The sequence below is a fragment of the Desmodus rotundus genome, chromosome 11, assembly GCF_022682495.2.
Source record: "Desmodus rotundus isolate HL8 chromosome 11, HLdesRot8A.1, whole genome shotgun sequence".
Taxonomy (NCBI): domain Eukaryota; kingdom Metazoa; phylum Chordata; class Mammalia; order Chiroptera; family Phyllostomidae; genus Desmodus; species Desmodus rotundus.
The window spans coordinates 101946225-101973124 of record NC_071397.1 but is presented as its reverse complement, the minus strand read 5'-3'; the positions used below and the strand labels follow the sequence as shown (position 1 = coordinate 101973124).

The following is a 26900-nucleotide window of genomic DNA, read 5'->3' as shown; positions in this document are numbered from 1 at the left end:
CACCACGGTTGCCCGATCCGGGCAAGGGGCCCCGCACACGTGCGCCTGAAGGAAAATGGCCCGGGGCCAGCCAGCCCGCCCCACAGGGCGCGGAGACCTGCTCTTTACCTGGTAACTCATTTTGGGGTGCTGGGGTCAGAGTCAGTGGGGCCTCCCTGGAGGGCCCCAATGTTTCAAACTGTGTGGTGGTCCCTGTCGTCCCCCTGGAGGCCTGGTGGAGGTGCGACTGGACACCCAGGCTCTGCTACGGCTCAGGGGACCTGAGAGGTCCCAGACCCACAGACATCTGACGCTGGAGGTGGCCCAGGGGCCGAGGGAGGACGTTCAGGGAAGTGACACATGAACGGGCCCTCAGAGGAGGAACAGAAATTCACCAGAAGCTGAGCTGTCACCCAAGCCGGGCCCTCTCCTTCCCTCCCCGCTCAGAGCCCGCTGAGGCCCAAGCTCTGCTCTTCCTGGTGAGAACCGCTGCCACTCCTGGGGCGCCTGGCGTTCCCCAGGGGCAACGTTGACCGCCCGCTCCCTGTGCGCTGCTGGGAGACCCCCTTCCTGCTCAGCACGGCCCCGGCCCACTGAGCGCGGCTCCATCCTCCCGGGCACATCCCGCTGCCCGTCTTCTGGGCACCGAGGTTTGGGGATCGTCTCCAGCAGCCTCTTTCTGGCAGCGGCGTGCAACCCTCTCCAGCCCTGCGCAGGGCCCAGTCTCCAGGGGCCTGGCAGGCTGCCGGCTCTCCCCTCGCCCTCGGCACACCTCCGGCTACGGGTAGGCGGCAGGGCGTCTGGCAGTGTGTGTGCACGCCGGGCGGGGGCCTGCATCCAGCACCCTGAACATCCGTGCAACAAGGGGTATTACCTCCCCTGTGACGGGGTAGGCAGGGAGTGAAAGAGGACAGGGGACAGTGCCGGGCACACCGAGGGGACAGAGAACATGGCTGTAACCAGGGTCTTGAGAGGACACAGATGAGAAGCTGAGTGGTATGAGGTGAGGGCGGGGCAGAGGGCAGACAGCTGCCCAGGCATCCTTACAGACAGGGGCTCCTTGTTCCTGAAGCCACACGGGTGGCTCAGAACTGGGCTGCCCTGCCTTCCGCCACGCGGCTTCCCCAAATGAGCCCCACCCCACAGCGGAAGCTGGCAGTGTGGCCCACCGGGGGGCCTGGGGCTGCGTGCACAGCAGGACACGGTGAGGCCCCAGGAGCCCAGCGCCCAACTGGGAAGGTTTGTATTGGCCCGGCGGCCCTGAATTGCTTGCCCCCTTCCTCGTCCAGACGGGTCGCAGGCCAGCCACCTCGAGTCCCACCCAGCTTCTGTCCAGCAGCCGGGCCAAGTGTGGGCAGGACAGCCGTCCCTTCCTCCGAGAGCAATGTTCCCACCCACCCTGGTGGGAGAAGGGGCGGCCAGGGACCTTTGCTAAACCGTGAGCTCATTCCTCTCAGGGCTGGGGCAGAAGAGCTGTGTCCCCATGATGATGAGGCACTGTCCTCGGGAGGCAGCCGCCAGGGAGGCGACGGTCATCCAAAGCAGCGCTCGAGTGCACGGGCTTGCGGACGACAAACAGCCACGCGGGTGAACGTGGCACAGGGACGAGCTGGGAGGGACGCCCCGTAGGCTGGAGCTCCTGTGAGAACCAGACGAACACTGGCTAGAAAGCAGCGACCAGTGCCCCGGGCCGGGTGGGGCAGCAAACAGGGTGGCGGGGGGGGGGGGGCCCCCCGAGACTGGAGCGCGACCCACGCGGACCCTGCTGGGGCTCGGTCACGGTCACACACTGCGCAGTGTAAGAGGTGCAAGCCGTTTATTCGCTTTCAGTCATCACCGGTAAAACGCGGCCTAGCATTTGAACAACTCCACCGTAAAATACAGGTTTTACCATGAAAACGTGCTTCACGGGTTAATATTTCAATACATGCGTAATGGAAAAACCAACCACACTCCACCCGCCTGACCAAGGAGCCCACGGAACTCAGACGCCCCACAGCCAAGCACCCTCCCAGCTCAGAGGCGAGCGGGCCGTGTCTGCATGTCCCCCACCCTCCCAAGACGCCGTCAGAAGGTCGGATTCTCTGGGTAACGGGAAAATGCCCAACTTCAGACACTACCGTTCAAAAGCTGTCCACAAACTAAAAGCCACCTGCTGCTATGCTGTCATTTCCCTGAAATCTAGCCCCCGTCAAATAACGTAAAGTCAGTCACACATTTGACACGACCCCAGAGGGCCGGACAGAGCCACCCTGCTTCATCAACAGTGACAGGGAACTGCGATGACGTCCAAGGAGGTGCACTGATGACAAGCACAGTGGGGGAACGAGCCACAGGCCCGCCCCCGCAGCACCATCCCGCGCCAGGGCCACGAGGAGCCCCGAGGCCGGCGTGCGGCTCAGCGTGGCTTCTGTCTCACAGAGTCGGCCTCCAACGCTGCAGAACCCGCCTCCTGTCGCCCACGGGCCAGGTGAGCGTCTCTGCGACCCCGAGGCCGGTGGGAAATGGAGCACCGGCAACCCCCTGCGCCGTCCAGTCTGCTCACCTGCTGAGGTCGATTGAATTTATGTCTCCTTTCACCGGGAAAGGCAACTTTTAATAAAACCCATACTTTAATTGGAATAAAAAAGTACAAAACTCACCACGCCACCCGCATGCCCACTGTCCCCTCGCAGTTCAGCGGCATCGCACTCAGCAGCAGCAGCACAGGGCACCGTGACCGCGGCTCGGTTGCCCGGGGCGACAGTGAGGCCAGGGACAGCGCAGCAAGCTTGCCCACCTGGACGTGGTCCGAGGCCATCACCACCACCACAGTCCGGTTGGATTTGCCTACTGTCCCCTCACAGCCCTGAAGGCGAAGCGCCACCCAGCGGTCCCAGATGCCTGCTGGAGTGTGACGCTTCACGGCTTCGTCACAAGTAATCAACAGAGCTCCAGCGGGCAGAGGCCCGGAGCCTGAAGCTGCTTCTGTGGACACAGGACAGCCACTGCCACGCTCGCGGTGACCACTGCCCCAAACAGGGTCACACCACCTCTGGTTCCTTTGCCCACAAGCAGAACTCCGCAGCAGGCCCCAGAGCACGTTCAGGTCACCTGCAAGGTCTCGCGGACCTTCCCAATGGAAGCAGACACACCACTGACCCCTCCCCCGGCCCGTGCCCCCTGTGCCACCCATAGCAACACCCTGGGTGGCCGAGGCCACGCGCACACGCAGAGCTGCAGGGACACCTTGCACTTGGCTCTTATCGCCGCCGTGTCCTCGGGCTCACTCCTTGCGGTGAATTTGTGGAATTAATTGCCACAGCGAAACTCAGTAAACCAAATTAAGACGATTCAATCTTCCACACCAGGGCTCAACAGAAGTATCTTGTTTAGCACGATGCAAAGGTAACTTTAAAAATATCCGCAGTCTTTGGAAGTGCACGGCACCGACAGAGCGGACAGCCCAGCCAGGAGAGGCTGTCCAAAAACACGGGCGCCAGCAGGGCCCTGTCCTCCTAGGGCCCTGGCACCGCCGCCCCTCAGGCGCACGCCACGTCCTCCAGGTAGTCTGCGACGTCACTGAGCTGGGACACCGTCAGGTCCTGCGTCAGGTCTTCGAGCTTGTGGTTAAACAGAAAGAGGGGGGCTCACACGTTGTCAGAACACACTGCGTAGTTCAGAGCCTGCCGATCTGCCCCCACCCCTCTGTGGCTGCGCCCTCCCCGGCCTTCCCCTCGCCTCTCCTCCCCCTTCTGGGAGGCTGCGCTGCCAATTCAGAGCTCCTCTCAGCAAACAGTGGAAGGGACGGGCCGCCCAGGCTCTGCAGGCTCAGACACACTGTCTTCACTACAAAAAACCGCCTCCCCCCACAGCCTCCTCCCCCTCTCTGGCTGTCACAGGCAGGTCACAAGCACTGCAAAGGCAGGCGCCTGGCAAGGCAGCCACACCAGAGAGCATGCTCCCGGAGAAGGCACAGCTTTCTCCAGCACCTACCTGGGACCCCGAGGCGCCCCTCCCCCACCCACACACCTAGGAGCACTCTGCTCCCTGTGTGACCCCGAGGCCCGACTGTGTCCCCAGCACAGACCCCCAGGTCTATCGGGCTCCATTACCTGGCCCCGCACACAGCCCCGCCTGCGCCCCTGTGCTCCCAGGCTCACACACACACACCTGCCCCACAGCGCCCACTCTGGATGCGGCCTCTCCCTGACCCCTGTGGGCACGGGGCCCCACCACAGGGATCCCCAGTGGCAACACCCAGACGTGCTGGAAACACCTTCCGTCCCCAGCGTGGGGGACAGTGGAAAACGGCCCTACACCCTCACTGCAGATGTTCTTTCCCGACTTGGGCTGGGTCACTGTCCTCAGTGTCTCAATTTTCAACTCTCTTCCTAATCGGTATAAGGTTCTGGAGCTCCCAGGACCCCCGGCGGCAACAGGTGCCCAGAGCCCTCCCCGGGGCGGCCCCGCACCTTGTCACTGGCGTTGGCGTCGTCCAGCCCCACGGAGAGGTCCTCCTCGATCTCCTCGCCGATGCTCAGCTCGCTCCTCTCGGAGCGGTGGCTGGTGCTGGGTTCAGAGGAAACAGGGACTCTGAGTGCGCGTGTGGACAGAGTGGCTGCCACTGTCCCACCTGTCACACACGGAGCCCTTGGAGCAAACCTAACGGAGCAGTGACAACCAGCTGCATGCACACTCTCCCTGGGTCCGGTGACGAGCTGGGGACGGGCAGCGGGACAGTGGCCGACCGGGTGAGACAGAGGCTCCTGGGCACAGTGGCCCTGGGACAGCGAGAGGCAAAGCCAGGGTGTCCTCTCTAAAAACTGTGAGAAACCCTTCTGCTCGAAAAGAAACCAACCCCCCTGGTGGGGGCGGGGGGCCTGTCAATCACGGAAAACTCTCAGCCCCGGAGCTGAAGTTGCTGACCACCTCCACGACAAATGCCGCTTCCAAGTTAGGCACCAGTCAGCTCTCTGTACGAAGTCAGCTGAACCAGCACAGTAGTCCGGGCGCAGGGGAAAAGGGCCCTTCTCCTACAGTGCCCTCGCTGTTTCTGAGAGACCGCTGAGGCCACGCCAAGAGCTGGTTCTCTACCTGACTCTTACCAAGTCTCCCGACACCCCCGTTCCAACGCAGACGCACAGCCGCGCCCGTGCCCACCACACAAGCAGCGATGTGACTCTGCCCAGAGTGCTCCCCGCTGACGCCATCGCCCGACTGTCTCTCTTACCTATTAAAGTCGTCAGCGTAGTCGTCGTCCCCTCCAGTCCCTGCGAAGTTCAGAGACAACACGCGTTACAGTTACATACACACGCTTCACGGTTTATCTGCCGTTAAACACACACGTTTCCTTCCAAAGACATCACCAGTATCGCATCGTTACAAAAGAAATCTCAAACATCAGAAATAGCGTTTTTACCATACGTAACATAAAAAGTACGTGACAAAATAAACTACCTAACAGGTAAAATATTTTATCTTATCATACGATGCAGTCAATGCCATTTTTTGTCCCAAGCACTCAACAACTTAAGCACGCTGCAGGTTTCCACCGACACTGCTGTCTGACGCTCAGACCGAGTCTCAGGTGTGACGGGCACACAGTGAGTGCGCTGTCACCAAGCCCCCCGCCCCGGCTGCTGGAGGCTTTGGAGGTGCCTGGGACCAACGCCAGTGTGAGCACAGTGGCCTAGAGCACCCTTGGGCATACAGCGGTCTGAGCAGACCAGCACTGGGGCCCACTGGCCTGGGAGGGGGGCGAGCGTCCCTGGCTGTCCCCTCGGCTCGCAGCGACAGCCCCCTGGCACAGGGTGCACTGAGGGTCCATGCCGTCACTGCCCAGCACAGGCACCCACACAGGGCGAGCACTCAAAGGGACACCACGAGGGGAGGGCGCTTGCTACCAGAGTCCCATGTGGTCACACAGTGCACCTGCGGCCCTGACGCACACCCGCCTTCCGAGGGGCAGCAGAGAAAACGGGGGTGTCGGCCTCACAGCAGGCTCAGGAGCCCTAGCGCCGTCCTAGCTGGGGACGACCGGCACGTGGAAGACAGGCAGGCCACGCGTGGCCCCGAGAGCACAGTGAAGACCCCGGGGAGCCTGGCCCGACCTTGGGCTGGCCGAGATGCCCCGATTCGCAGGCCCACGAGCTCCTGGGAGACCAGAGACCATGTCAGTGCCTGGGCACCGCTGAGGGGTTGAGCTCTGGGTGGACCGGCAGACCAGGTGGTCCTCTTCCGACAGGTCCCCAAATCATTCATTCGTCCAACACGTGAGACCACGAGGTCCCCTGAAGTCCAGCATGGAGGAGGCAGCATCTCTGATCTCGCAGAGCTCGGCTGCAGGGGGCAGGGGCAGTGGTAAGGAAGGGGCCACGGGGCCCAAGCGGTCTCCGCCTGGCGCTTCACCAGAGGTCTGCGCATCTGCGCTGCCCACACACACAGCGCCCGCCCGTCTCCAAACACGGCGCCTATGTGCCCGCCGGTCTCCGAACAGCAACCCGGCTTCAGAGCTCGCCCCACGAGTCCTCCTCTGGAGCTCGGAGTCTTCTGCCCTGGAACAGTCTCCCAGGGGCCCCTGGCCGGGCTTGGCGTGCAGGGCGCCTGCAGACATGTCAGGACTCCAACGGGCGTGACCCCAGGAGCCGCCCAGGCCTAGGCTCCCCCTCTGAGGAGACGGAGGGCGCAGCAAAACCCCCCTCACAGGATGGGAGCTGAAATACACAGCTTCTCAATCCGCTGCGGGCACCCGTCACGGGCACCCGGCCCCCTGGCTTGTAACAGTGAGGCTGAGAAGATGCAGCCTCACAACGAAGACAGAAACAGAGCAACACTGTCGCAATGCCGGTGAACAGAACCAAGCATTTACGGAGAGCTCTAGCTTCTGGCTGAGCGACCTAACGTCCAGCTAGTCACCTGTGTCACTACCAAGAAACCTGGCCCCAGGAGAGGCCAGGTGCCACGCAGAGTGAAGCCCAGGCCCCACACTACCGCACCCACCACGTCACGGCAACAGACGTCCCCCTGCACCGAGAGGGAGGACAGAGGACAGGACAGTCACGTGGCAAAGGTGAGACGCACAGAGGCCAGAACACGGCAGCTGTAGGGTGTGCAGCTCAGGCAGGCGTCCATGGGTGGCCGTCCACCGGGGACAGTCCTAGGAGTGGACTCCCCATCAGACTGTGGAAGAGGACATCTAACTGAAAACGTGACCACACCTCAGGGGAAAGAAAATGAGCAGGGGAAGCAGGCCCACCTGGCTAGCCAGCCCCCAACCAGAGACGCAGGGGGGCCACGAGGCCAGGTCCCCGGGGGCAGAACCTGGTGGCTGCAAGAGGCTGCAAGTGGGGGAGCAGAGGAAGGCAAGCAGGAAGTGAGCCGCAAGCAGGCACTGTGGTCCGTGCGTCCACGGGGCCAGATGTCCTGAGTCCCGCTCAGTGGGTGAGGAGACAGCTGTTTCCCTGCCGTCTCTGACACGCACTGCCACACATGGGGACTGACGGCACCCACCCCTCCAAACCTGTGCTCCTGCCCTCCTGCACCGCCCCTGTGCACGCGCTGTCCTCTCAGACGCCTGCCCTCTAAGGTCAGGAGCCCCGCAGCCACACCCTCCTAGCCAGCCTGTCCATGAGGTCAGCCCAGAGCCCCCCGGGGACAGAGACACCCTAATGCTGTGTGTGTGTGTGTGTGTGTGTCTCTCTCACACACACACACATACACACAGACACAGACACAGGCGTCTCATCCCCCAGACAGGAAGGAAATGGCCACAGAGAAGAGACTGCACCGCCTGCTGCTTCTGTGTAGTTAGCTGCCAAGTGGGGAGCCACATGCCCCCTTCATGCCGCCCTGGCTGCGGGGACAGAGGGCTGAGGCCAAGCACCGTGCGTCCACACCATGGCGCCCCCTTCTGAGGGGATGCGGGTGGCACCAGGGCCGTCACGGTGGCCTGTGTGCAGAGCTGCGACCCACACCTACGGCACCGCCACAGCCTGTCCCCCCAGCAGACCCCTGACCCCGGGACAGGGCCATGGGCTCCCACCCCCAGAACGATGCTCGGCTGCCAGTGCCCAGCGGAGGCCTTTCTGGAACCAGTGCTGGGCCGAGTGGAGGGCCTGCACCCCGGCCACAGTCACACACACCGACGCCTCCAGCCCACCAAGGGTCTGCAGGCACCGGCCGAACGCCCACCTGCCCCCAGGTTTTGCCACCACCAGCAGAGCCGACCCTGCTGCTGTGAGTTGTCCCGGCAGGTGGAGTGCACCGGGTACCTTGACCAGCCAGCGTGCACCCCCCAGGGCTCGCTGGGGGCATTTAAGGTTTTATTCTAAAAAAGGATCACCCCCCAGCCATCGACACAAACAGGAGAGACCTGGTTACCTAATCCAAGGGACCCGATTTTATCACTGACCAGCTTCAGACCTTTCAGAACTGTGTTTCCTCTTCTACCTGTGAACAGAGAAAGACTCTCGTTAAATCCGCAGGTAGAATACAGCTGCCTGTGAACCACGTCAATTTTATTAGCTTTTAACAACCTAAAACTAAGAGAAACGACCAACTGACCAGTGGCCGCTTCCACCACACGCTGCACTTCCGTCCCCGCGTGTGGGCGTGGGCCACAGCCAGCCTGCCACGCCCCCTGCTCTGACCCCCAGCACTGACCCTTCAGCACCCTGGGGTCAGTTCTCCCTCCTCAGGCCTCAGCTGTCCATGGCCTCTCTCAATACCCCCCAACCAGCGCTGACCGACACCTGACTGGGACAGCCCGGGTTCCTCACTGAAGGGGACAAGGACCGTGGGGAAGAGGAGGGAGGGTGGGTGGCGTGGCCATGGCCACAGCCACATGGCTGACACCCCAGATGATGACGAGCTGCCACAAAAGTCCACCTCGTGTGCCACGTGGATGGACGCAGAGCCGCACGGCGACCCCCGTGAGGGGCCAGGCCACTCCCAGAACTCTCTCTCACGAGGGGCACGTTGGTGCTGCACGCTGCTGATTAAACCCTGTTCACTGCACCGCGGCGTCCACGCTCCCCCCACACTGCACGCCCCTCTGCCCTGGGTCTCGTCACCCTGTGGGGTTGGTGGGACGGGAACGGATGTGGTAGCTGGGCCACCAGGGTGCAGCCAACCAGCGGGGCCCCTGCTGCACAGACGGGGACAGGTCCGACCCCAAGGGCAGCCACACAGTCCAACGTCCTGTGATGTCACTGTGGCGTCACATGATCCACGACACAAATCCCTGAAAGTTAACTGACTTAAGTCCTACTCCAGTCAATCTCCGTGTCCGAGAGCGCGCCCCTGCAGCACGGCAGACAGCCACAGGTCAACTTCCTGAGCGCGCTGACGGTGAAGGAAGAGCAGAGTTAGGTCAGATCCAAAGGGCACGGCCCGGCTGGGGCGGCTCAGTGGACTGAGCGCCAGCCTGAGAACCACAGGGTCAGGGTTGGTTTCCCATCAGGGCACAGGCCTGGTTGTGGGCCAGGTCCCCAGTAGGGGGCGCAGAAGAGGCAACCACACATTGATGTTTCTCTCCCTCTCTTTCTCCTTCCCTTCCTCTCTCTAAAAGTAAATGAATAAATAAGAAATAAAAGCATAGAACACAATATCAGCAGGAAATACCTCTGAATGGCGAGATGATAAACCACTTTCATGACTTACATACACTTTTGTGAGAACGCGAGCAGCGATTGCACACTACGGAGAGAGGAAGAGCCGCGTCTGCGGCCAGCGCAGGCCCGGCTGGTACTCACTTTCTGCGTCTGTCAACGAGGGGGCTCCCGCGAGGGCGCCGCGTCCACTCTGTGCGGGGGGCTTGTCCGAGAGCGAGACTGGGCTTCCTCCGTGCTCCCCAGGTGCACTTCTCCTAACGACAGACAACCATGCGGCTCAGTGGCACGGTCACGCCTGCCCGCTGGCAGGAGCAGCTGCAGCCGACCCGGCATCCAAGGGCAGGCCGGCACAGCGAGGACTCGTAGGACGGTGGCCTGAAGACGCCCCGGGGCAGCGGCGCACCTACCCACAGGTCTGTGACTTCACTGACCTGCTTGTCACGGTCATCGCCTGTGACTCTGTCGGAAGCAGGTAAGGGCAGGTAAGGGCCAGCACAGGTACCCACTGACGCAGGTCACCACGCTCAGACGTGAGCACTGTTGACACGAGCCACCAAGGGCCCAGCCAGCTCTTTAGCCCTCCGGTCCACTCCCACCCTCCCCTCCCCGCACGGTCCCTCCTGCATGTTTGTGCATCCCTGGCCTCTCATCCCCAGCCCTCTCCTCCCCCCACCCCCCCACCCCTGCCAGCAAGCCCACCACACGCCACCCTCCCAGCAAATGCAGAGCCCCTGGGCTGGCCCTGGGGACGCAAGCGTGCTCAGCGTGAGCACCTGGGAACTGCCCCCACCACTGGTTTCTCCAGCGCCCTGAGCACACCCCCCCCCACCCCCGGACAGTCCCAACAACCTGGCACCCAGGGATCCACGCGTGTGCCCATGGGACCCAGACACTCTGCTGCTCAGACCCAGCTCCCAGTCTCCTCCCTCAGTGGCTCTGGCCCCCAATTCCCCCGGCTTTGTGACCCGCCCACCCCATGCACAGCTGCTTCCCCTCCCCAGAGCTCTGGCAGCCCAGACACCTGCTGGGCTCACCCTCTTTCACCAGCTCTGGCTCGCCGTTGCATGGCCCCCGCCCCCGCCCCATGCTGTCCTGCTCTCCCTGACACAGCGCTGGGCTCCTGGATTCCCTCACTCCTGTGCCAGCACCGCCCATGGGAGACCCTCAGCACACACCTGCCCCCGGGGTCAGGCACACCCAGGCCTTCCACACCTGGGACTCGTTACAGCATAGGAGGCTCCAACGACACAAAATCAGACTGTACTTAATTCAGTAAATACAAAACCGTCAGTAGCTCATTAGTTTTGAAAAGTAACTATTGGCTTGGCCAAAAAGTTTGTTTCGCAAAAAGCGGTGTTTTCAACATATTATGCTTTATTATTTCAAGAAAGGTAAAAATGCAACTGAAACCAAAAAAAGATTTGTGCCGTGTATGGAGAAGGTGCTGTGACTGATCGAATGTGTCAAAAGTGGTTTGTGAAGTTTCTTGGCACTGTTGACATTTTGGCCAAGTAAACAACCCTTTGCTGTGGGGCCGTCCTGTGCACTGGAAGGTGTTTGGCAGCACCCCTGGCCTCTACCCTCTGGAAGCCAACTGCGGGAGACAGCCGACACACTCAAAATACCCAAATCAATGAAGTTACTGGTGAATGAGTGTGTTTTGGGTGTGTTTTCCCTTTCAATAAAGGGAAACATATGTCCGCCTATTTTATGGAAAAGACTAAATGAACTTTTTGGCCAACCCAGTAAGACACTTAGAAATTGTATTTTTAAGCCTCTAGTGTGATGACCCCCAAAACAGCCAACTCACCAACTGTACATTTCCTCGGGCTTCGGAATGGGGTCATCGAAGAAAGGGTCTCCGTCCGAGTCACCGCCCTGTGGGCTGGGGCCGGCTGGGGCTTCGACACCGAGGCTTCTGGTGTTTAAGAAGGACCCGATTTTGGTTTCGTGGGCCGGCAGCTGAAGACTGCTTTTGCCCTTTGGTTCTGATGAGGAGGTGCTGATATCACTCTGACTAGCTTCGCTGCTGGCCTTCTAGAGAGAGATGGGGAAAGAGAGAAGGTCTCCTTGGTGAAAAAGCTTTACCAAGTTTGGTGAATAAGACCTTCTCAATAACAGAAAGCCATGGACACATGCAAATCTCTGTGTGTGAGTGTGTGAGCACGTGTGTGTGTGAGCGTGTATGTGTGTGTGGGGGGGGGGGGGGTCTTGCAACCAGGTGTGAGGCCGGGGTAACCCCACACTTCACCAGTTCCTCCCAGGTTTCAGGGCACTGCCATCTTAAAGAGGGAAGACGCCAAAGAAGGACGTTCACGCCATTCCTTTTCACCCACCTAAGTGGAAGTGCCTTTGCGGTGCCTGTGCCACTCACAGACAACTTTCCCACGCCCCCTTGTACATGCACGTATCACCACTTCATAAATCCCCGCAGATTAACACTTCCACTTGAAATACAGGAGGCACTGCTAGTACAGGAGGGAGCTTGGTTCACACAAGTGGACCAGAGGGACATGAGAGCCAGCGAGGTGGAGGCTGGCGCCTGCCCATTCGCATTTCCCGGGCCACACCCGTTGCCAGCAACGCACGGGCCGTCACGCAGATGGCAGAGCAGCGCCCTAGCCCCTCAATCGTCTGTGCAGAGCCACATCCCTACACGCCTGACAGGGACACCAGACGACGCCCGCCTCCGCATTCCCGCTCCTGCCCCAGGGAGCTGCGCGCCCGCACAGAGCGGCATGTCCCCAGGAGCCCCGACCCGCACCATGTAACTCCTCCCTGCTGCGCCCCGACGTCTGCCTCAGACCGGCCTGTGTCGGCACCACAGAAAGAACAGCAGCAACAGAGCGCCGTGAAAGCGGCGTCCAAGGAGCTGCGTTCCTAAGGGCCTTGCAGGGCGCCTGGCACGGCGCGTCCCTTTAACCCCCGAGCCTCCGGCACAGGGTCCTGAACCTGGCCCAACATCAAGCCACCGAGGCCGCCCACCGGTGAACTCACATGACCAGCACACGCCGCGCCCACACAAGGGCCGCCTCACCCAGTGCCTGGCACACAGCCACGGCGGGCCGGCCCGCGTCAGCAGCGCCCCCGCCGTGGGAAGAAAGGAGCCTGGCTCCGCAGGACGCACAGGACGACGCTGAGCACGAGACGTGTCGTGCGGATGGTGAGTGGTCTGTTGTCTGCGGGGTGAAACCACCGTGTCTGCTCCAGAACCCGTGTCTAAACCACACGGGAATGCGCCGTCGGTTTCCCACTGGGGCTTACCGTTTCACCGAAAACAGCACCACCCCCTGGGCTCACTAACGCGTTCAGTGAGCGTCCTTGCACCTAACGTTCACTACGGACAGCAGCCCACCCTGGGAGGGCGACCGACAGTCTGCAGACTCACACCAACGCCGGCCACACCTGGGGAGCGGTCTCCTTTGGGCGCCCACATCTCCTGAGCAATGACAAGCCCACTCCCGATGGGCCGCTGGGACCGCTCACAACCTGCTCTCTGGCTGAAGGCCCGCCGTGACCGTTCTCTACACAAAGCCGTGCCTGGGAACTGTCCCCAGTGCGGGAGAAGCAGAGCTGAGACTCGGGGTGAATCCACGGCTAAGGCTGGGAACTGGTTAAGACAAAGAAGTGTGACCAACAACAGGTAGAAGAACCCACGGCAGCGCCTCGGAATCCTCTCCCTGGCCGACCTCAGGGCCTCCCCCTCCATCTGGGGTACAGGTCTCCCCAGAACAGATAGGCTGAGTCCTCACTCCAGGACTTCAGAGTGGGCCTCATTCACAACAGGGTCACAGCGGGTGGCCAGCCAAGGTCAGACTCGAGTGGGATAGGCCCCTAAGCCCTCACAAGGGAGGACAGACGCACAGGAGAGCACCATGGGAGGGTGACAGCAGAGACAAGTCCAGGGTGGCTGGGCCACCAGTGGAGGGACCCTCCCTGCAGAGCCCTGGTCTCAGACTGTGGGCCTCCAGGACCACGGAGACAGTGCGCTTCTGAGGGTCAGGCCACGGCTTTCATGGTGCTTTGCGACAGCGGCCCCGGGGGCTAACAGAGGTGGTGACAGTATAGTCAGTAAAGGCGTCCACCATGAAGCTCCGTCTCTTCGTAAGGCGAGGGGCCCACTGTGCCACGCGGCAGTAGGCACGCAGCCCCTGCGGGCCGCGGGACCCGGAAGCTCGCCAGGCACCTAAACTGAAGACTTCCATCTGAACTGCTCACCAAGAGAGACATCAAAGCCAAAGAAAGGTCTCCGAGTTTTCAGAAAAAACTTCATGCAAACTCTCTTCCCGCCCACACCCTAACCCCCCACGCTCCCCGCCCCCAACCCCCCTCAAGGCAGTTCCTAAACCCAAAACCTACTAGTAAGTTTAGAAAAGTAACTATTACACCTGTAACACACAAACACACCCAAAACACACTCATTCGCCTGTAAACTAACACTGTAGAATTCCAGAATCTCAAAAATGTCAACCCCTTTGTAAACACCCAGCTTTCCCAGAGAAACTCTATCCCTTGCACCTGAAACTCCTGCAGGCGCACAGGAGACCAGCTCCCTGACTTTGACTCAGACCGGCAGACGACCCCACACCCGCCCACCAGCAGCTCGGGGACCAGCGCACAAGGAGCGCCCAGAGGCGAAGTCTCGGACCCGCAGCAGCCAGGACTGCGCAGCCGGCCAGGAAGGGCGCGAGTGCCACGGTGGGCGTGCTGCTCACTGTGTGTGTGTGTGTGTGTGAGAGAGAGAGAGAGAGAGAGAGAGAGAGAGAGAGAGAGAGAGAGAGATGACAACGCTCGGTTTGTCACCCTGAGGTGTCAGAGACGCAGAAATAATACCCCCCAAACACACACACGCAGGGACCCCCTCACCGCCCTAACTCAACACAAAGCTGGGCTCATTCAAGAGTCCTGAAAATGAGGAGCAAGGTTTGAAGAAATGGCCCTTTTTCAAGAACTTGAAGAAAAAATACCTCAATCGACACCAGTTTTGAAACACCTGCCGGAAGACAGATTGTGAAAGGCTGACCCTGTACGTGACATCCGACGTGACGATACAGAGCACCCTGTTCTGAATGCTACAGACAACAGCGCACCAGCCCACTCAGCTTTTCCAGCCGAGCGGCGAAGCCCCAGTTACTGCACCAAACAGGAGCCTGTTGTGACTTCTGACCCTGCCTTCCGACGACACGAGACGACCTGCGGGGACGCAGGGAATGCTCCGGAAGGACACGTTAGCGCACACGGAAAGCTGCTAACCCGGTAAGGAAATGCCCTCTCACCCACTGCCCACCCACCTCATCTTCCACTCCTCTGTCCGCCCTCTGCTGACTCACCACAAGAACAAAACCCAGAAATGCAACTTTTATTTCACCCAAGCTAAAGGAGTTCAAAAACCTTAGCTACTGCTTTGCGCTTTGACAGGTTCACAACCCTAAATGAAAATCAGGTTTGTGCATACGTGACTGATTTCTAAGTTCACTTGCAACGTGACTGCGGCCTCTCTGAGCACAGCCGAATGTCCCCGATGGCACCACGGGCACCCAGGGCTGCAGCACGCCAAAGCAGCAACGAGCCCCCCCAGGCTCTGCTGCTGCCCCCCAAAGGGCCCTGCGCGGCAGGCTGGCTCACCAACCAACGCACCAGGACCAGGACCGCAGGAGGGCTCTACCCAGCTGGGAGTGCTCCCGCCCAGCCGTGTGCAGACGGCACCCCCTAGAGTCCTGCCTGCTATGTGCAGCCTCCATGACCTCTGAGCGTGGCATGGGCAGGGGTAAGATGTCAGGGGTGGGGGGGGGAGGGACCCTGGGAAGCAGATGCAGGCACAAGGCAAAGTGGACAGGCAGAGGGACGAGGAGCTAGGGCCCTTCTGTGAGGCTGGAGACGGCGCTGGGTGCAGCAGACGTCCTGTAAAGCGGCCTCGGAGCAAGGTCCGGGCTCGGAGGGACACAGCACGTGGCTGGGGAACAAGAGGACATGGGCCCCTGCACTCCGCCACCCCCCTGCGGCCCACCCGGCAGGCCGTCTGCTGCCACGCTGCTCCAGGACACGAGGTGACAATGTCCTCCCTGCGCGTGGTCTCTGCGTAGCCACTTCCTCGGGTGTTCGACTCTCTTTAAAACCCAGGACACCAGTAACCCTGTAAAAACTTAACATTATGGAATGTGCTCTTAAATTCCTAAAAAAAATCCAAGAAACCGATGAAAAGCATCCATTAACCACGTGCTGCTCTGTATTTTTAATAACCTTCTCTCACCTCTCTGGCTGGACGGCTACCCACTGAAGCGAGGGCCCCGTGGGGCGTCTCGCCCACAGCGCCCAGCGCCCAGCGCAGCCACCGTCTCTGCGTGAACGCGCGGACCTACCTGCTCAGGGGCGCTCTACAGCACCTGCACACACGCCGAGGCACAAGGACAACGCGAACAGATGCAGCGCAGAAGTTACCACGGAAACCAGCAGAACTGCAGCCCACCACCACAGCAGACACACCTCAGGAACGCATTGACTCTGGAGGTGCTCGCGCTCTGTACACAAACCGGGGTCCAAGAGGACCGAGAAACCTCTCAGAATCAAAGGTTACATGAGCTTATCGTACTTCTAAGCACATGTGCACACCAGCCAGTTAATAACACTTCTAAGACCGCTAACACTGAAAGTCTGAAAGGAGTTAGTTGCTGGCTTGTGACCTTTGCGGAGGAAACAAAAGCAGCCAAGGCACTGGTCACTGCCACATGCGCACTCCTCCCTGCGTGTCCCCGCCAGGCCACGGGAGCCGGGCCACGGGAGCCGGGCTTCGAAGGCTAACCAATGGGCAATGGTTTCACAGCTGCTGAACCCAAAAACGTCCCGAAGGAAACAATTCAGCTTCGAACTTACTGCCCAGGACGTATCAAAAGTAGTCCGTTGTTCGACTGACCTCAGATTAAAATCATCACGTTAAGGATGTGTACGTGACCATCCATTCAAAAAGTAAGTATTTTCAACTTTTTCATGGCCCAAACCCAAGGAAACCCCCAAATAAAACTGACTGTAGCGTGAAAATACCAGAGGAAGACGTTCGCTCGCCCGGTAAAAACTGAGGGCGGGGTCGCGTTTCGTTTCGCACCCGTGACCTGGTCACGCTCTGACGCAGATGAGAGACAGTGGCTTCCGAAGGAAAAGGGGCCTCGCCAGGAGACCCTGAGGCCCCGGGGGCCCCAGGGCAGGGGCTCCCGCGCGGCGGCTCTGCCCCCCGCCCTCATGCAGGTTACCTTGGCACCAGGCTGCTGCCCGCTTGTCTTCTTCTTACCTTGGCCTTTGTACCTTGGTATCTGAGCGTGAGAACAAAATGACATTTTACCACAAGGGAGAAATCTTTAGTGATAAACTAATTCATGACTAAACGGACAAGGGTTCCTATTGGAAAACGTCTTAAAAATGGAGGTATTGATCACATTCCCTTCTGAAACCCACTTTTTTAGCCTGAACTCTTTTTCAACAGGTTCCTGATGAAAGGCCCTGCCCAACAGCTGTGGGCCCAGGGGGGTCGCTCTGAAGGAGCCCACCCTGCACATCCACGGGCTTCCCTCAAGCAGTGAGGGGCCTGGCCGCCGCCCCTCACCTCCCAGAGCCCCCACTGCTCCCCGCAGAGCTCTGGCCCGGTGAGACACCACAGGCGCAGGCCAGGCTAGAGCCCCCGAGGGGTCAAAGACCCCTGGGGCAAGAGGGAAGCCAGTTCGAAAAGAGGGAGGAAAGGTCTGGAATCCCAAAGGCCCATCCTTCAGGACCACAGTGCGCCTCAGCCAGGGTCAGCGGAGCTGGACTCTGGTGTTCCCACAGGCCAGCGCCACACAGGCCAGGAGGCCTGAGCAGTGTGGGCCCCCTGCGGGCCTGGTGACTGCTCCCTGATGGGCCTCGGCCTCCGCCAGCCCTCCCCCAGGCCCAGAGTGACGGGTTCCGACCTCTCCCACCTCCCGGCACACGGACTTGGGGCCAGAAGCTTGCGGCAAGCCGAAGAGTATGCTTCTTGCCAATCTGAGAAAGAAACAGGTGTGGCTTTGATTCATTCGCACTGGAGTGCTTGCCGTGCTGGCGGTGGTCACTGCCTCATCTGACAGCCTCAGGGAGACGAGGTCGGCGCCCCAACTCAGCAGTCGGCACTGCACGTTCTACCGGCTCCTGCAGCACACCGGCTGCGCGCCGCTGGTCTAGAGCAGCATTTCCTACCCGACTTAAACCTCACATTCTTGTCCTCATTCTTAATTCTAAGAAAAAAATCTATGTGAACAAGTAATGTGTAAAACAGTCACTGACATTTCACGTTGAAGACATACCATCTGTGAAAGGTTAGTATCACTAACCTGCTTTACAAATTGCCAAAAAGGAAGCTTCCAGAAAGCTCAGTGCGCTGGGTACGAGTCAGTACTTTGGAACAGGTGTTAGATTTAGCCCCTCGAAAGCAAAGCCTTTTACAGGGGCTCTCCTCCCTGGCAGGTCACCTCCAGGGACACTGGGACTGGACCCAGGCCGGCTCTGCTCTCTGCTGTCCCCAGGACAGCTAGGTGAAGAGCCTTCCAGGACCCACCCCCCCAAAGCAGGCGCAGCAGCAGACCCGGAGAAAGGAGCCGGCGCCAACGGCACAAGGCCTCTGCCTCCGAACTGAAACAGGGAAGAGGACCCACAAGGCCAACCCACAGCAGGAGCTGCCCCTTGGGGCTCCGCCCGGCAGCCGTGCCCAGGCCCGCTCTGAGCGCCTGCGCCCACCAGCCTGGCTGTGCCAGGACCCACCCCTGTGCTGTCGAGGGGCCTCACTCTCAGCTCAGCTGGGGGTGGGGGTCAGAAGGCAGTCACCACACACTGCGCTGCACGCCCAGGCTTCAGGGAGGCGGCAGGTCCCTCAGCACGCGCTGTGCCCCAGCAGGTCCCAGGGACAACCACGCCCTGACACCCGCCATCCCCCCACTGCTGCCACGAGCGCAAGGGTCTCAGACTTCAATTTCGAGTGTCCCACTCGATTTATCCCCCATTATCCCAAACCCCGGGAGGCAGCAGGCCTTCACTTCACCAACTCACCAACCACAGGCAGATGCGACCCGAGCACGCGGACTTTCCCATGATCCTCCAAATGGCCCATCACTATAAAAGCCCGTCCTGGCCGACAACGACAGACCTGGCCGCCCAGCTACGGTGTCCATGACAGCACTTCACGTTCTGGAGCCCAGTGCCTCCGCGTGGGGACTCCCACATGAGACGTGAGCGAGCCTCTTTGTTCCAGGAAGGGAAGGGGAGCGGAGTGTGTGCGGCTCTGCGGCTCCACCTGCTCTATGGCCCTGCTCCCCACAGCGCCCTTCTCCCTGTGACCCGGAATTCTAAGAACCACCAATGAAGCAAAACAGCTCACTTTAAAACGCACACCCTCGAAAGGAAAAAAGCACCGTCAGGAAACTCGACAGCACCTGGGTCACAAGCCAGCAGGACGAGGAAAACCAGGCCGTGGGGCTCGGGCCCGACTGTCCCCGGGCCCCCGACTCACCTTACTGGGGCCGGTGTGCACACTCGAATTTCCGTCCGGTGACGCGGGTGGAGAATGCACAGCCACGTCTAGCGCACCCTAAAATGTTTAGTTTAAAATTAACACACTTAAAAATAAAACATAGCTGGGATCACACCTCAGTAGAACTTGAGCATTTAAAACCACTGCATACATTGGTACTTCGGCTGCTCCCAGATCACTGTCCACACCCCTATCAGATTCCCAACCTTAACTTAAAAAAGCAGAGGGCACTGAGCACCTGACTCCCTGCTGAGCATGTCCCCCGGCCAGCCTGCGCCTGGGAAGCCCCTTCCCTGCCCACCTCCGCCAGTCCTGCCCCACCCGCCCCACTGGTCCCCAGCAGAGCCCACTCTGCAGAGGGCGACGCTCGCCTTCCTTCCTCCCTCTCCACTGTCCTCCCACCTCTCAGGACGCCAGGCTGGCCCAGCCTCACACAGAACCTTCGGGCAAACTGAAGGGCTCCCAGGCTGCCGGCAGGCAAATCCCTGGGTTGGAGCTGAGGGGTCGGAGGGCGGAGCCCACACAGAGAAGCAGGGACTCTGTCTCATGTCCCTTTCCCTGTGTCAGCAGTGAAGACAGTAAAGCTGCATTTTTCTCACAGGCCTGCAGCACCTGGTGGGCTAACCCGGTGGGTGTGTCCTGGGAGAAGCTCTGGCCCCAGCCAGGGGAAAGGACCGGGTGGGACTGGAGCCCTCTGAACAGTAAAGGTAACAATATTGCAAACAGCGCTAAGGGTCTCCCAGCTCTGTTCCCATACTACCTCCACTGCCCGGGCGAGGAGCCTAAGGCCTGGGCGGGGGGGGGGGGGGGGGGGGGGGGGGGGGGGGGCGTGGCTAAGCGACTGAAGATGGTTGAAGATGGTCGAAGATGGTCGCACTTGGACTTGGAACAGCAGAGCTGGGTGTGAACTGGAACGGTCTGGCTCCAGAGGCCAGGCTGGTCCCGGACACTAAGGAAGGGAGAGCGAACTCGAGAGAAAACACGGGCAGCCGCCACGCAGGTGAACCCAATGGCCACTGGGAACAAGGGGAAAGGGAGGGACAGAGAGAGACAGAGGTCGGGGCCGCAGAAGCCAGGAGGGGTCACCCCCCGTCACAGGCTGCTGGCTCAGGGGGGTGGGAGCCACAGCTGTTCGGGGTTCTTTACACATGGCGTCTTTTGTTCACTAGCAGCCAGCACGCGCCCACGGACGGTAAGCGCACACCAGGAGCCTGTCAGACGGCTGCGAACGGATGAAGTGACAGGCACAGGCTGCGGGGACAACCTGCGCTCTGGTCCGGCCACCTGACGCGCCCCCCAGAGGGGGCTCCGCCACCTCCATCCTCAGCACCCTTCCCAGACCACCGCTGTACTCCCAGGAGCAGGTGGAGGCGAACAAAATTTCAGCGTGGAGCAACACGGCCCCTTCCTCCAAAAACCACTCAAAAGGTTTACACCTAATCACTTATTGTGTGATAATTCCTCTGCAACCACAAACCACTGTGTAAACGTCCACTTCCTTACAAAAGCATCTCAGCGCGAGCAGCTCTCAACTCTTCTGGTACACGTAGTTTTCCTGCATTTTACCTTTAATTAGGACAATCTACTTATCACTCACTGAGTACTCAGTCAAGCTTTACAGATTTTCAAGGATTCTAAAAAGGAAACGCACTCCAAGACGCTCCAGACGGAGCACACGGCAGGCAGCCCGTAACCCCTCCCTCTTCCCCACAAACAGGGGGCCAGAAGCACACACTCAGCCAGCTGTCCGGGGCGGCGCCGGTCCGTCCACATCCGAGAGCAGCAGCTCACCATGAAACCAAAGCACATAGGTAGAAATCAGACCACCGCTCTCGTTAACGGTACTCCCAAACAGGAAGGGTAAGAACGGTAACGGCTAATCAAAAACACGGAAATCTGAAAATGTTTGGAAACTAAGCAAATTTAATAGCTTAAACAGTTTCAGGTCTAGTTTTAAAAAGCCTTTCAGTTTAAAAATTAACTAGCCCATACATCGGCCCCTCGATGTCTGAAATGGCACTACAGTGACAGCTGACCCTGAGCGGAACACCCTTGGACTTCACAGGCAGGGCCCAGAGTGCCTGCGAGGTGCGCTGGGACCCCTTCCACAGAGGAGCGGGGATGGGCACCTGTCAGAGGGGATGGGGCCAAGCCACAGAACTGGGGCGGCAGCAGCCCCGGAGCACCCACATCCCTGGCTTTCCTTCAAATGCGCACTTACGCAGTCCGAGTGCCTTTCGCTAGGTTTGTGTCTAAACCTTGGCTCCCTCCCTGCGCACACATGGTGTTGCAGAGCCGCGCCAGGCGGCCGGTAGCTAAAACGGAAGGAGGTGACCAAGCGCAGGCTTGCACTTACCTGCCCGCCAGCTGGCCCTTCCCCCTTCTGTTGACAGCGTCTGATCACCTCCAGCAGCAAGGGCCCCCCTGCAGCGCCGTCTGCCTCAGTAATGCCCAAGTCCCGGGCTAAATCCTCCCGACCGTCCAGACCCTGAAACTAGGGGAGAAGTGAGATGGGACGTGAGCTTTAAGTGGGCAAACACGTAACAACGTTATCTTCAGGGTTTAAAGAAAAACATCTTCGGAACTTAGAGACATCTCTAAACTCAGAGTCTGTTTTTCTAATGAGGGGAATGTCCAATGTTTAAAGTTCTGTGAAACGGGAGCCACCGTGCACCCTGCCTGAGGCTCGCTCCGGCCGCACGCACTGGACGGGACAGGGACGCAAGCCCCCAGGCTGACTGCCGGTGGCGCTCCCTCTCCCGGGAAGCGCGGAGCCGCTCGGGTGTGTAAGAAGACACACGGCACAAGGCCACAGCATGAGCAAGTCCACAGTAACAGGTGAGACTAACGTTACAACACATGAACTCTGCAACAACACGCCCTTCGAATTAAAGAAACCAGGGACCCCAGTGCCAGCTGACAGCTCAGGTGGTGTTGAAGAAAACAGGCAGCTGCCAAAGTCACCTCCGTGCAGGACACTGTAAGTTATCAGTGTTGGCTTTCCGCTTACAATGAACGCATTTTATCAAAGACTTCAAAGGTGATGAACAATCGTCTTTCTTACTGTGCTAGTTTCAGGCTGAAAAACGGCCAAGGTAAAGTCAAGGTTGAAGAACTGAAGGAATTCCGCCACCAGACTAGCCGCCAGCCGGCCTGCGGAGAGAGGAAGAGAGGCGGTGAGCGAGTCTTCGAGTGGCCTGGGCGGCAGCACCGGGACACAGGCACTGCGCTGACGGGAAAGCAGAGCTTCCTGGCTGTTCAACCACAAACCTCTGAACAGCCCGTGAGGCGATGAGGGTCCCAGTCCCCCCACCCTTTCATCAGACCCTGACTCTGGAATAACGTCGGTCCGCGTGACACTTCACCAGGGGGTCACGGGGTCCGGCACCCTACAGCAAGCGGGGTTATCCAGTGTCCCAGGCCCAGCGACCCGGGACACAACTGAGCTCCTGTCCGATAAAACGGAGGTCACAGACTTCAAAACACCATCGGAAATCCCTGATTTCTCCCACACGGAGTCCAGATTTGAAAATTTAGAGACAGATACGTAAACAAGAACAAGCGAACATCTTACCATCTTTTGTGTTTAAAAACTTTTTCAGGCTTTCATTGACTAATGGAGTTTTGTTCTGTTGAAAAAAAGAAATATTGTCTAAGTATCGTGTGTTTATCGTAAGAACACTACAAAATGTGGATCAAAGTAACTTTTTGGCAAATATGTAAGTAAAATATTGTCGCCCATAAAATTATGGTTGACCCCATTGCATACCTATTGATTATTAAAAGAACTGTTTTGTACTACTCCACATCTCAAAGTTAACAAAACAAAACACAACTTGTATTTTTTAATGTTTTATAAATTACTTATTAAAATGCTTTAGAAGCCAGATCTTTAAATACGCATGTGAAATAACGTTAACTTTACTTATAAAAACGCTGGCTATTACTTCATCAACGTAAAGTCTGACACGGCCACGTTACCCACCACTCGCAACACGCTCACTACAGACAGGACCCGAATACGCGTGTGCCCCCCCCCCCCCCCCCCGCGCCCTCTGCAGTAGCGAGACGACTTCCAGCTGTCACAGGCCAACTGTCCCTCATCGTCACACACTCGTCTGAGCGAACAGAGAGCACTTCCAGCACGTCGAGCCTCCGTCACGCAGCCCGCACGGTCAGGCGGGGTGGCAGTCTCACACACGGCTGACGTGACATGGTGCGGCCCCTCCGGGGAGCGGTCTGGGTGTTTGAGAAAGTCAAAGATGCCCCGACCATACAATCCACCCATCCAGGTGTTTCCTCAAGAGCAAAGCAAGCACAGAGCCAAGCCTCAAACACGGGCATGGATGCTCACAGCAACCTGATTTATCGGAGGTGAAAACTAGGAACGAGCCCAGTGTCCACCAACAGGGGAACAACTTCAAAAACTGCATGATTCATACAGGGGAACAGTACACAGGAACCAAACGGAGCCATCTACTCATACAAATGACCACAGGAATGAATCTTAGGTTGATTATGCTAAATGAACACAGCTGGACCAAAAAAAGAGTCTGCCTGTCCGATCCCACCTGTCTAGCTGCTAAAGACACGGGGGTTGCCCAGGTCGGGGGTGGGGGCCATAGAAAGAGGCGTAGAGGGGCTTAAGGCAGCTTCTCCGGGTAATGGATACGTTCAGTATTTTCGCTGTTTTGTGGATGCAGAAATACGTTAAAATGCATCAAATTATACATTTTTAGCATACTGAATTCACTGTAGGTCAATTATACCTCGATAGTTTTTTTTTAACTCAAAAATGACAAGGAGAATAAAGATCACGAAGGTCCTCAGTAAGCTGGTCTAGCAAATTTTAAGACGTGGAGTCAACTGAAATATTTCGAGAAAGTGGAGGGGCAAGGTCGAACGTGTACTAGGAACAGCCCACCCAGGAGCAGCACGGGGAAAGATCTCCAGGCCGCTGGTGGGGGACAGCAGCGGAGGAGAGCAAGGAAGGCAAAGCCACCTGGCAAAGCAGTCAGGAAGCAGAGGCCATGGGACAGCCGAGAAGCTCCTCAGACAAGTCAGAGACAGAGCAGACAGACGGAGCCAGGCGCAACCCATGGAAAGAAGGGCAGGGCCTCTCAGGTTTCTTGCTGGGCTGAGTAACGGCCCCCGTGCAGAAAATTAGGAGAGCAGGCAGGGCGACACACAGGCCTGGAGCTCAGGAGGGCGACAGGGATCAGAGGTGCAGGGCTAACGTAGCTGGTGTGGTCACGTCACTCGGGGAGAATGACAACTGTGGGATGGTGCCCCACAAACTCCAGTGAGGGCAACAGGAAAAAGACCCCGCTGAAGACCTTATGACCCAGGAGCGGTCAAAAGAAAACAGAACAGGAAAAATCCCATAAGTCAAAGGAGGTTTGTAGGAAGGGAGGAGGAATTAAAGAATGTCAAAGAGTTACACTTTGACACAGAGTAACTTCGACAGGCGAGCACTAAGACACACTCAGTGAGGGTCCTTGCTGACCGCGGCAGAAGAAGCCACCGAGGTACAGCAGCCGCGGACCTAAAGTCGTGAATGGATTAAAGGGTGACTGGGACCTAAAAGGTGGTATTAGACACACATTCCTTCAAAGCCCGTCTGTGAGGGAAAGGCAGAGCAGGAGCCCGGGGGCCCACCTCCAGGGTCCAGAGACCAGCCCCCGGCAAGGGCAAGAAAGAGACACAGCAACTGGCAGGAGCTGAGAGGCTGGGGACGGCTGACCCTGAGGAGGCCGCCGCTCTGGGCCCGCAGAGCCTCCCCCACAAGGCCGGAGGAGGGCGGCAGACACAGAGGGAGGCAGGGAGCTCTCTCTGGGGGAGGACGCAACGCCAGGACCTGATGCACCCGCGCTCCCCGGAGAGCTGAGACCCTCGGTCCGTGGTGAGGTGGAAGGACCTGCGAGGGGGGCGCCCACCACTCGGGGCCCTCAGCGGTCCACAGGCCGGGGTGACTGCGCTCCAGTGTGCGTGCTGCACCAACGAGGCAGGGAGTCAGCCTGCGGGACCCTGTGGCCCCTCGGACTTGGTTCCAGACCTAGGAAGGCTTCAGGGCGAGGCTCTGAAGCACGGACCGTGGGGTCCGGACCAGAGGCAGCTGAGAGGAGACTGACGCTGGACAAACACAGAAGAGCCAAGTTGAAGGGCTCCAGGGAGGCCTGTGGGTATGAAGAAGTGAGCAGAGGAGACTGGTTTGTCACAGAGGTGGTTGAAGACCAGGACGAGGGGGTGGTTCTCGAGGAAAGTTTCGGCGTCTTCACTCAGGATGGTGGTGGGACTTGGCGTAGAGAGAAAAAACTAAATACAGAGAAATGGACTTCTCACAAGAAACACTGAGCGACTTGAAAACGAGGGGGTGGTCTGACAGTTTGGGGGAAGGTGCGTGCTACTCTCCCCGGTGGAGCGGGGTTCACAGTGCACATCAGCGTGTTACTAAAGGTCCCGAGGGGCCCTGCAGAAAACTCCGAGAATGGGACCACTTCTTCAAGTAAGTCCTACAACCTGTTTTTCAGAGCTCCCCGACAATCAGGATCTACGGTAATCAGGACCTAATATTGGCCTCAGACCACTCCAAAATTCTGAAATACACACAAAAAGAGTCATTTTGACTCTCTTCCTATAATAAAGGAATGTAATCCTTAATGGTTCAAAATTACCCCTGCCTACACACTACAATAAGTAGCATTTTAGAATGGTTTTTAAGTAATCAGAAATTCTGCGTAAGTGAATAGAATCACATTTAAATTTGTAGATTTCATACCTCTATTTTCTCTTGCTCCTCTAGGGCTAAAAACACAGCTGCTCGGAGTTCAGCCTTTAAAATAAAAAAAGGGTAATGGAACAAAAACTGCTTCGAGACAATTCTCATGATAAAAAGGGCACACACGCAGGTTCCACGGGCGCCGTCCACACCAGCGAAGCCACAAGCGCAAACCAGCAAGACAGTGACGCCGGCGGGCAGGTGCGGCGGCAAGACCGCAGCCGGGACTCGTCGGCGTCCCCAGCGTCCCCCGCCGGTGCAGCCCGGCTCCCGCGATCGCGACCGCCGGTCCCGTAGCGTCTAGAAGCCGGTTCCGCGAACACGCCGCCGCCCCACCCCCACGGCAGCCAGCAGCCCCCAGCAGCAAGGGACCTGGGACCTAGAATGACCCTGACACCCGACCCCGCCCGCCGTCCCGCCCCCCGCTCAGGCGGCCAGCCCAACGCGCCCCTAGCCCTTTGTGGCGCCCGCCATCCACCCAGGCCCCGCGGCTCGGTTGGCGTCCCCTCTGCCAGGCTGCCGGCCTTCCGCCCCACCTTGATGCGGTTCAGGACCCCGCTGTTTTCCAGTGTCTGTACCAGCAGGTCCCGTAGCTCCGTGTCCTCCTCCGCCACCACCGGGGCCGCCGTGGTCGCCATCTTGCTTCTCCAAGACAACCGCCCAAGCCACGCCAACGGCCAACGCGGCTCGCGCCGCTGATCCCGCAGGGCGGGCAAGCCCAGGCCACGCCCCCAGGCCTGGCGCGCAGCCGCCCCACACCAGGGCGGGGCCCAGCGGCGCAGGTGGGCTTGGGGCGTGGGGGCGGGGCCTCTGCGGAGAACAGGGAAACTTTATTCCTCGCGAACAGCTCCACAGTGGTAGAGCAAGGCTGCGAGCACAGCGCGGCTGCGGAACGGCTCGGTAGTGATGCAGCGTGGCTGGGACCCGGCACGGCCGGGAGGCTGCCCTGGGGCCAGGTCCCTCTGCGGTGAGGCAGAACCCCTCCTCTCCGCTCCCAGCCGGCGTCCGCGACTCAGCTCCTGAA

At 59.2% G+C, this 26900-nt stretch overlaps 1 protein-coding gene across 3 annotated transcripts; it reads right to left on the bottom strand.

Moving 5' to 3' along the window:
* Nucleotides 1–1778: 1778 nt before the first annotated feature.
* On the bottom strand, nt 1779–26900 carry CEP43 (centrosomal protein 43). Of its 3 annotated transcripts, XM_045188970.2 has the most exons (13): nt 26413–26900; nt 25877–25930; nt 22673–22727; nt 22163–22251; nt 21455–21592; nt 19078–19155; nt 16817–16876; nt 11383–11609; nt 9714–9826; nt 8341–8409; nt 5192–5231; nt 4434–4530; nt 1779–3581 (listed from the first exon to the last, which is right to left on the bottom strand). In XM_045188970.2, exons 1-13 carry the CDS (start codon nt 26512–26514, stop codon nt 3501–3503), a joined length of 1203 nt encoding a protein of 400 aa, XP_045044905.2. In that variant the 5' UTR covers nt 26515–26900; the 3' UTR covers nt 1779–3500. The 3 variants fall into 3 exon arrangements, with proteins under 3 accessions (XP_045044905.2, XP_024407790.2, XP_024407791.2); XM_024552022.4 differs by lacking the exon at nt 16817–16876 and having other exon boundaries at nt 26413–26899; XM_024552023.4 differs by lacking the exons at nt 16817–16876; nt 19078–19155 and having other exon boundaries at nt 26413–26899.

Bases quoted from the DNA above. Each gene is read 5' to 3' on its own strand.
- CEP43 (XM_045188970.2), bottom strand. From the start codon at position 26,514: ATGGCGACCACGGCGGCCCCGGTGGTGGCGGAGGAGGACACGGAGCTA. The intron at 19,156-21,454 runs GTAAGTGCAAGC...TAAACATTTTAG, and splicing joins AAGGGCCAGCTGGCGGGCAG to GGTGCGCTAGACGTGGCTGT. The intron at 8,410-9,713 runs GTGAGTACCAGC...CTCTGTTCACAG, and splicing joins CTCGTTGACAGACGCAGAAA to GTAGAAGAGGAAACACAGTT.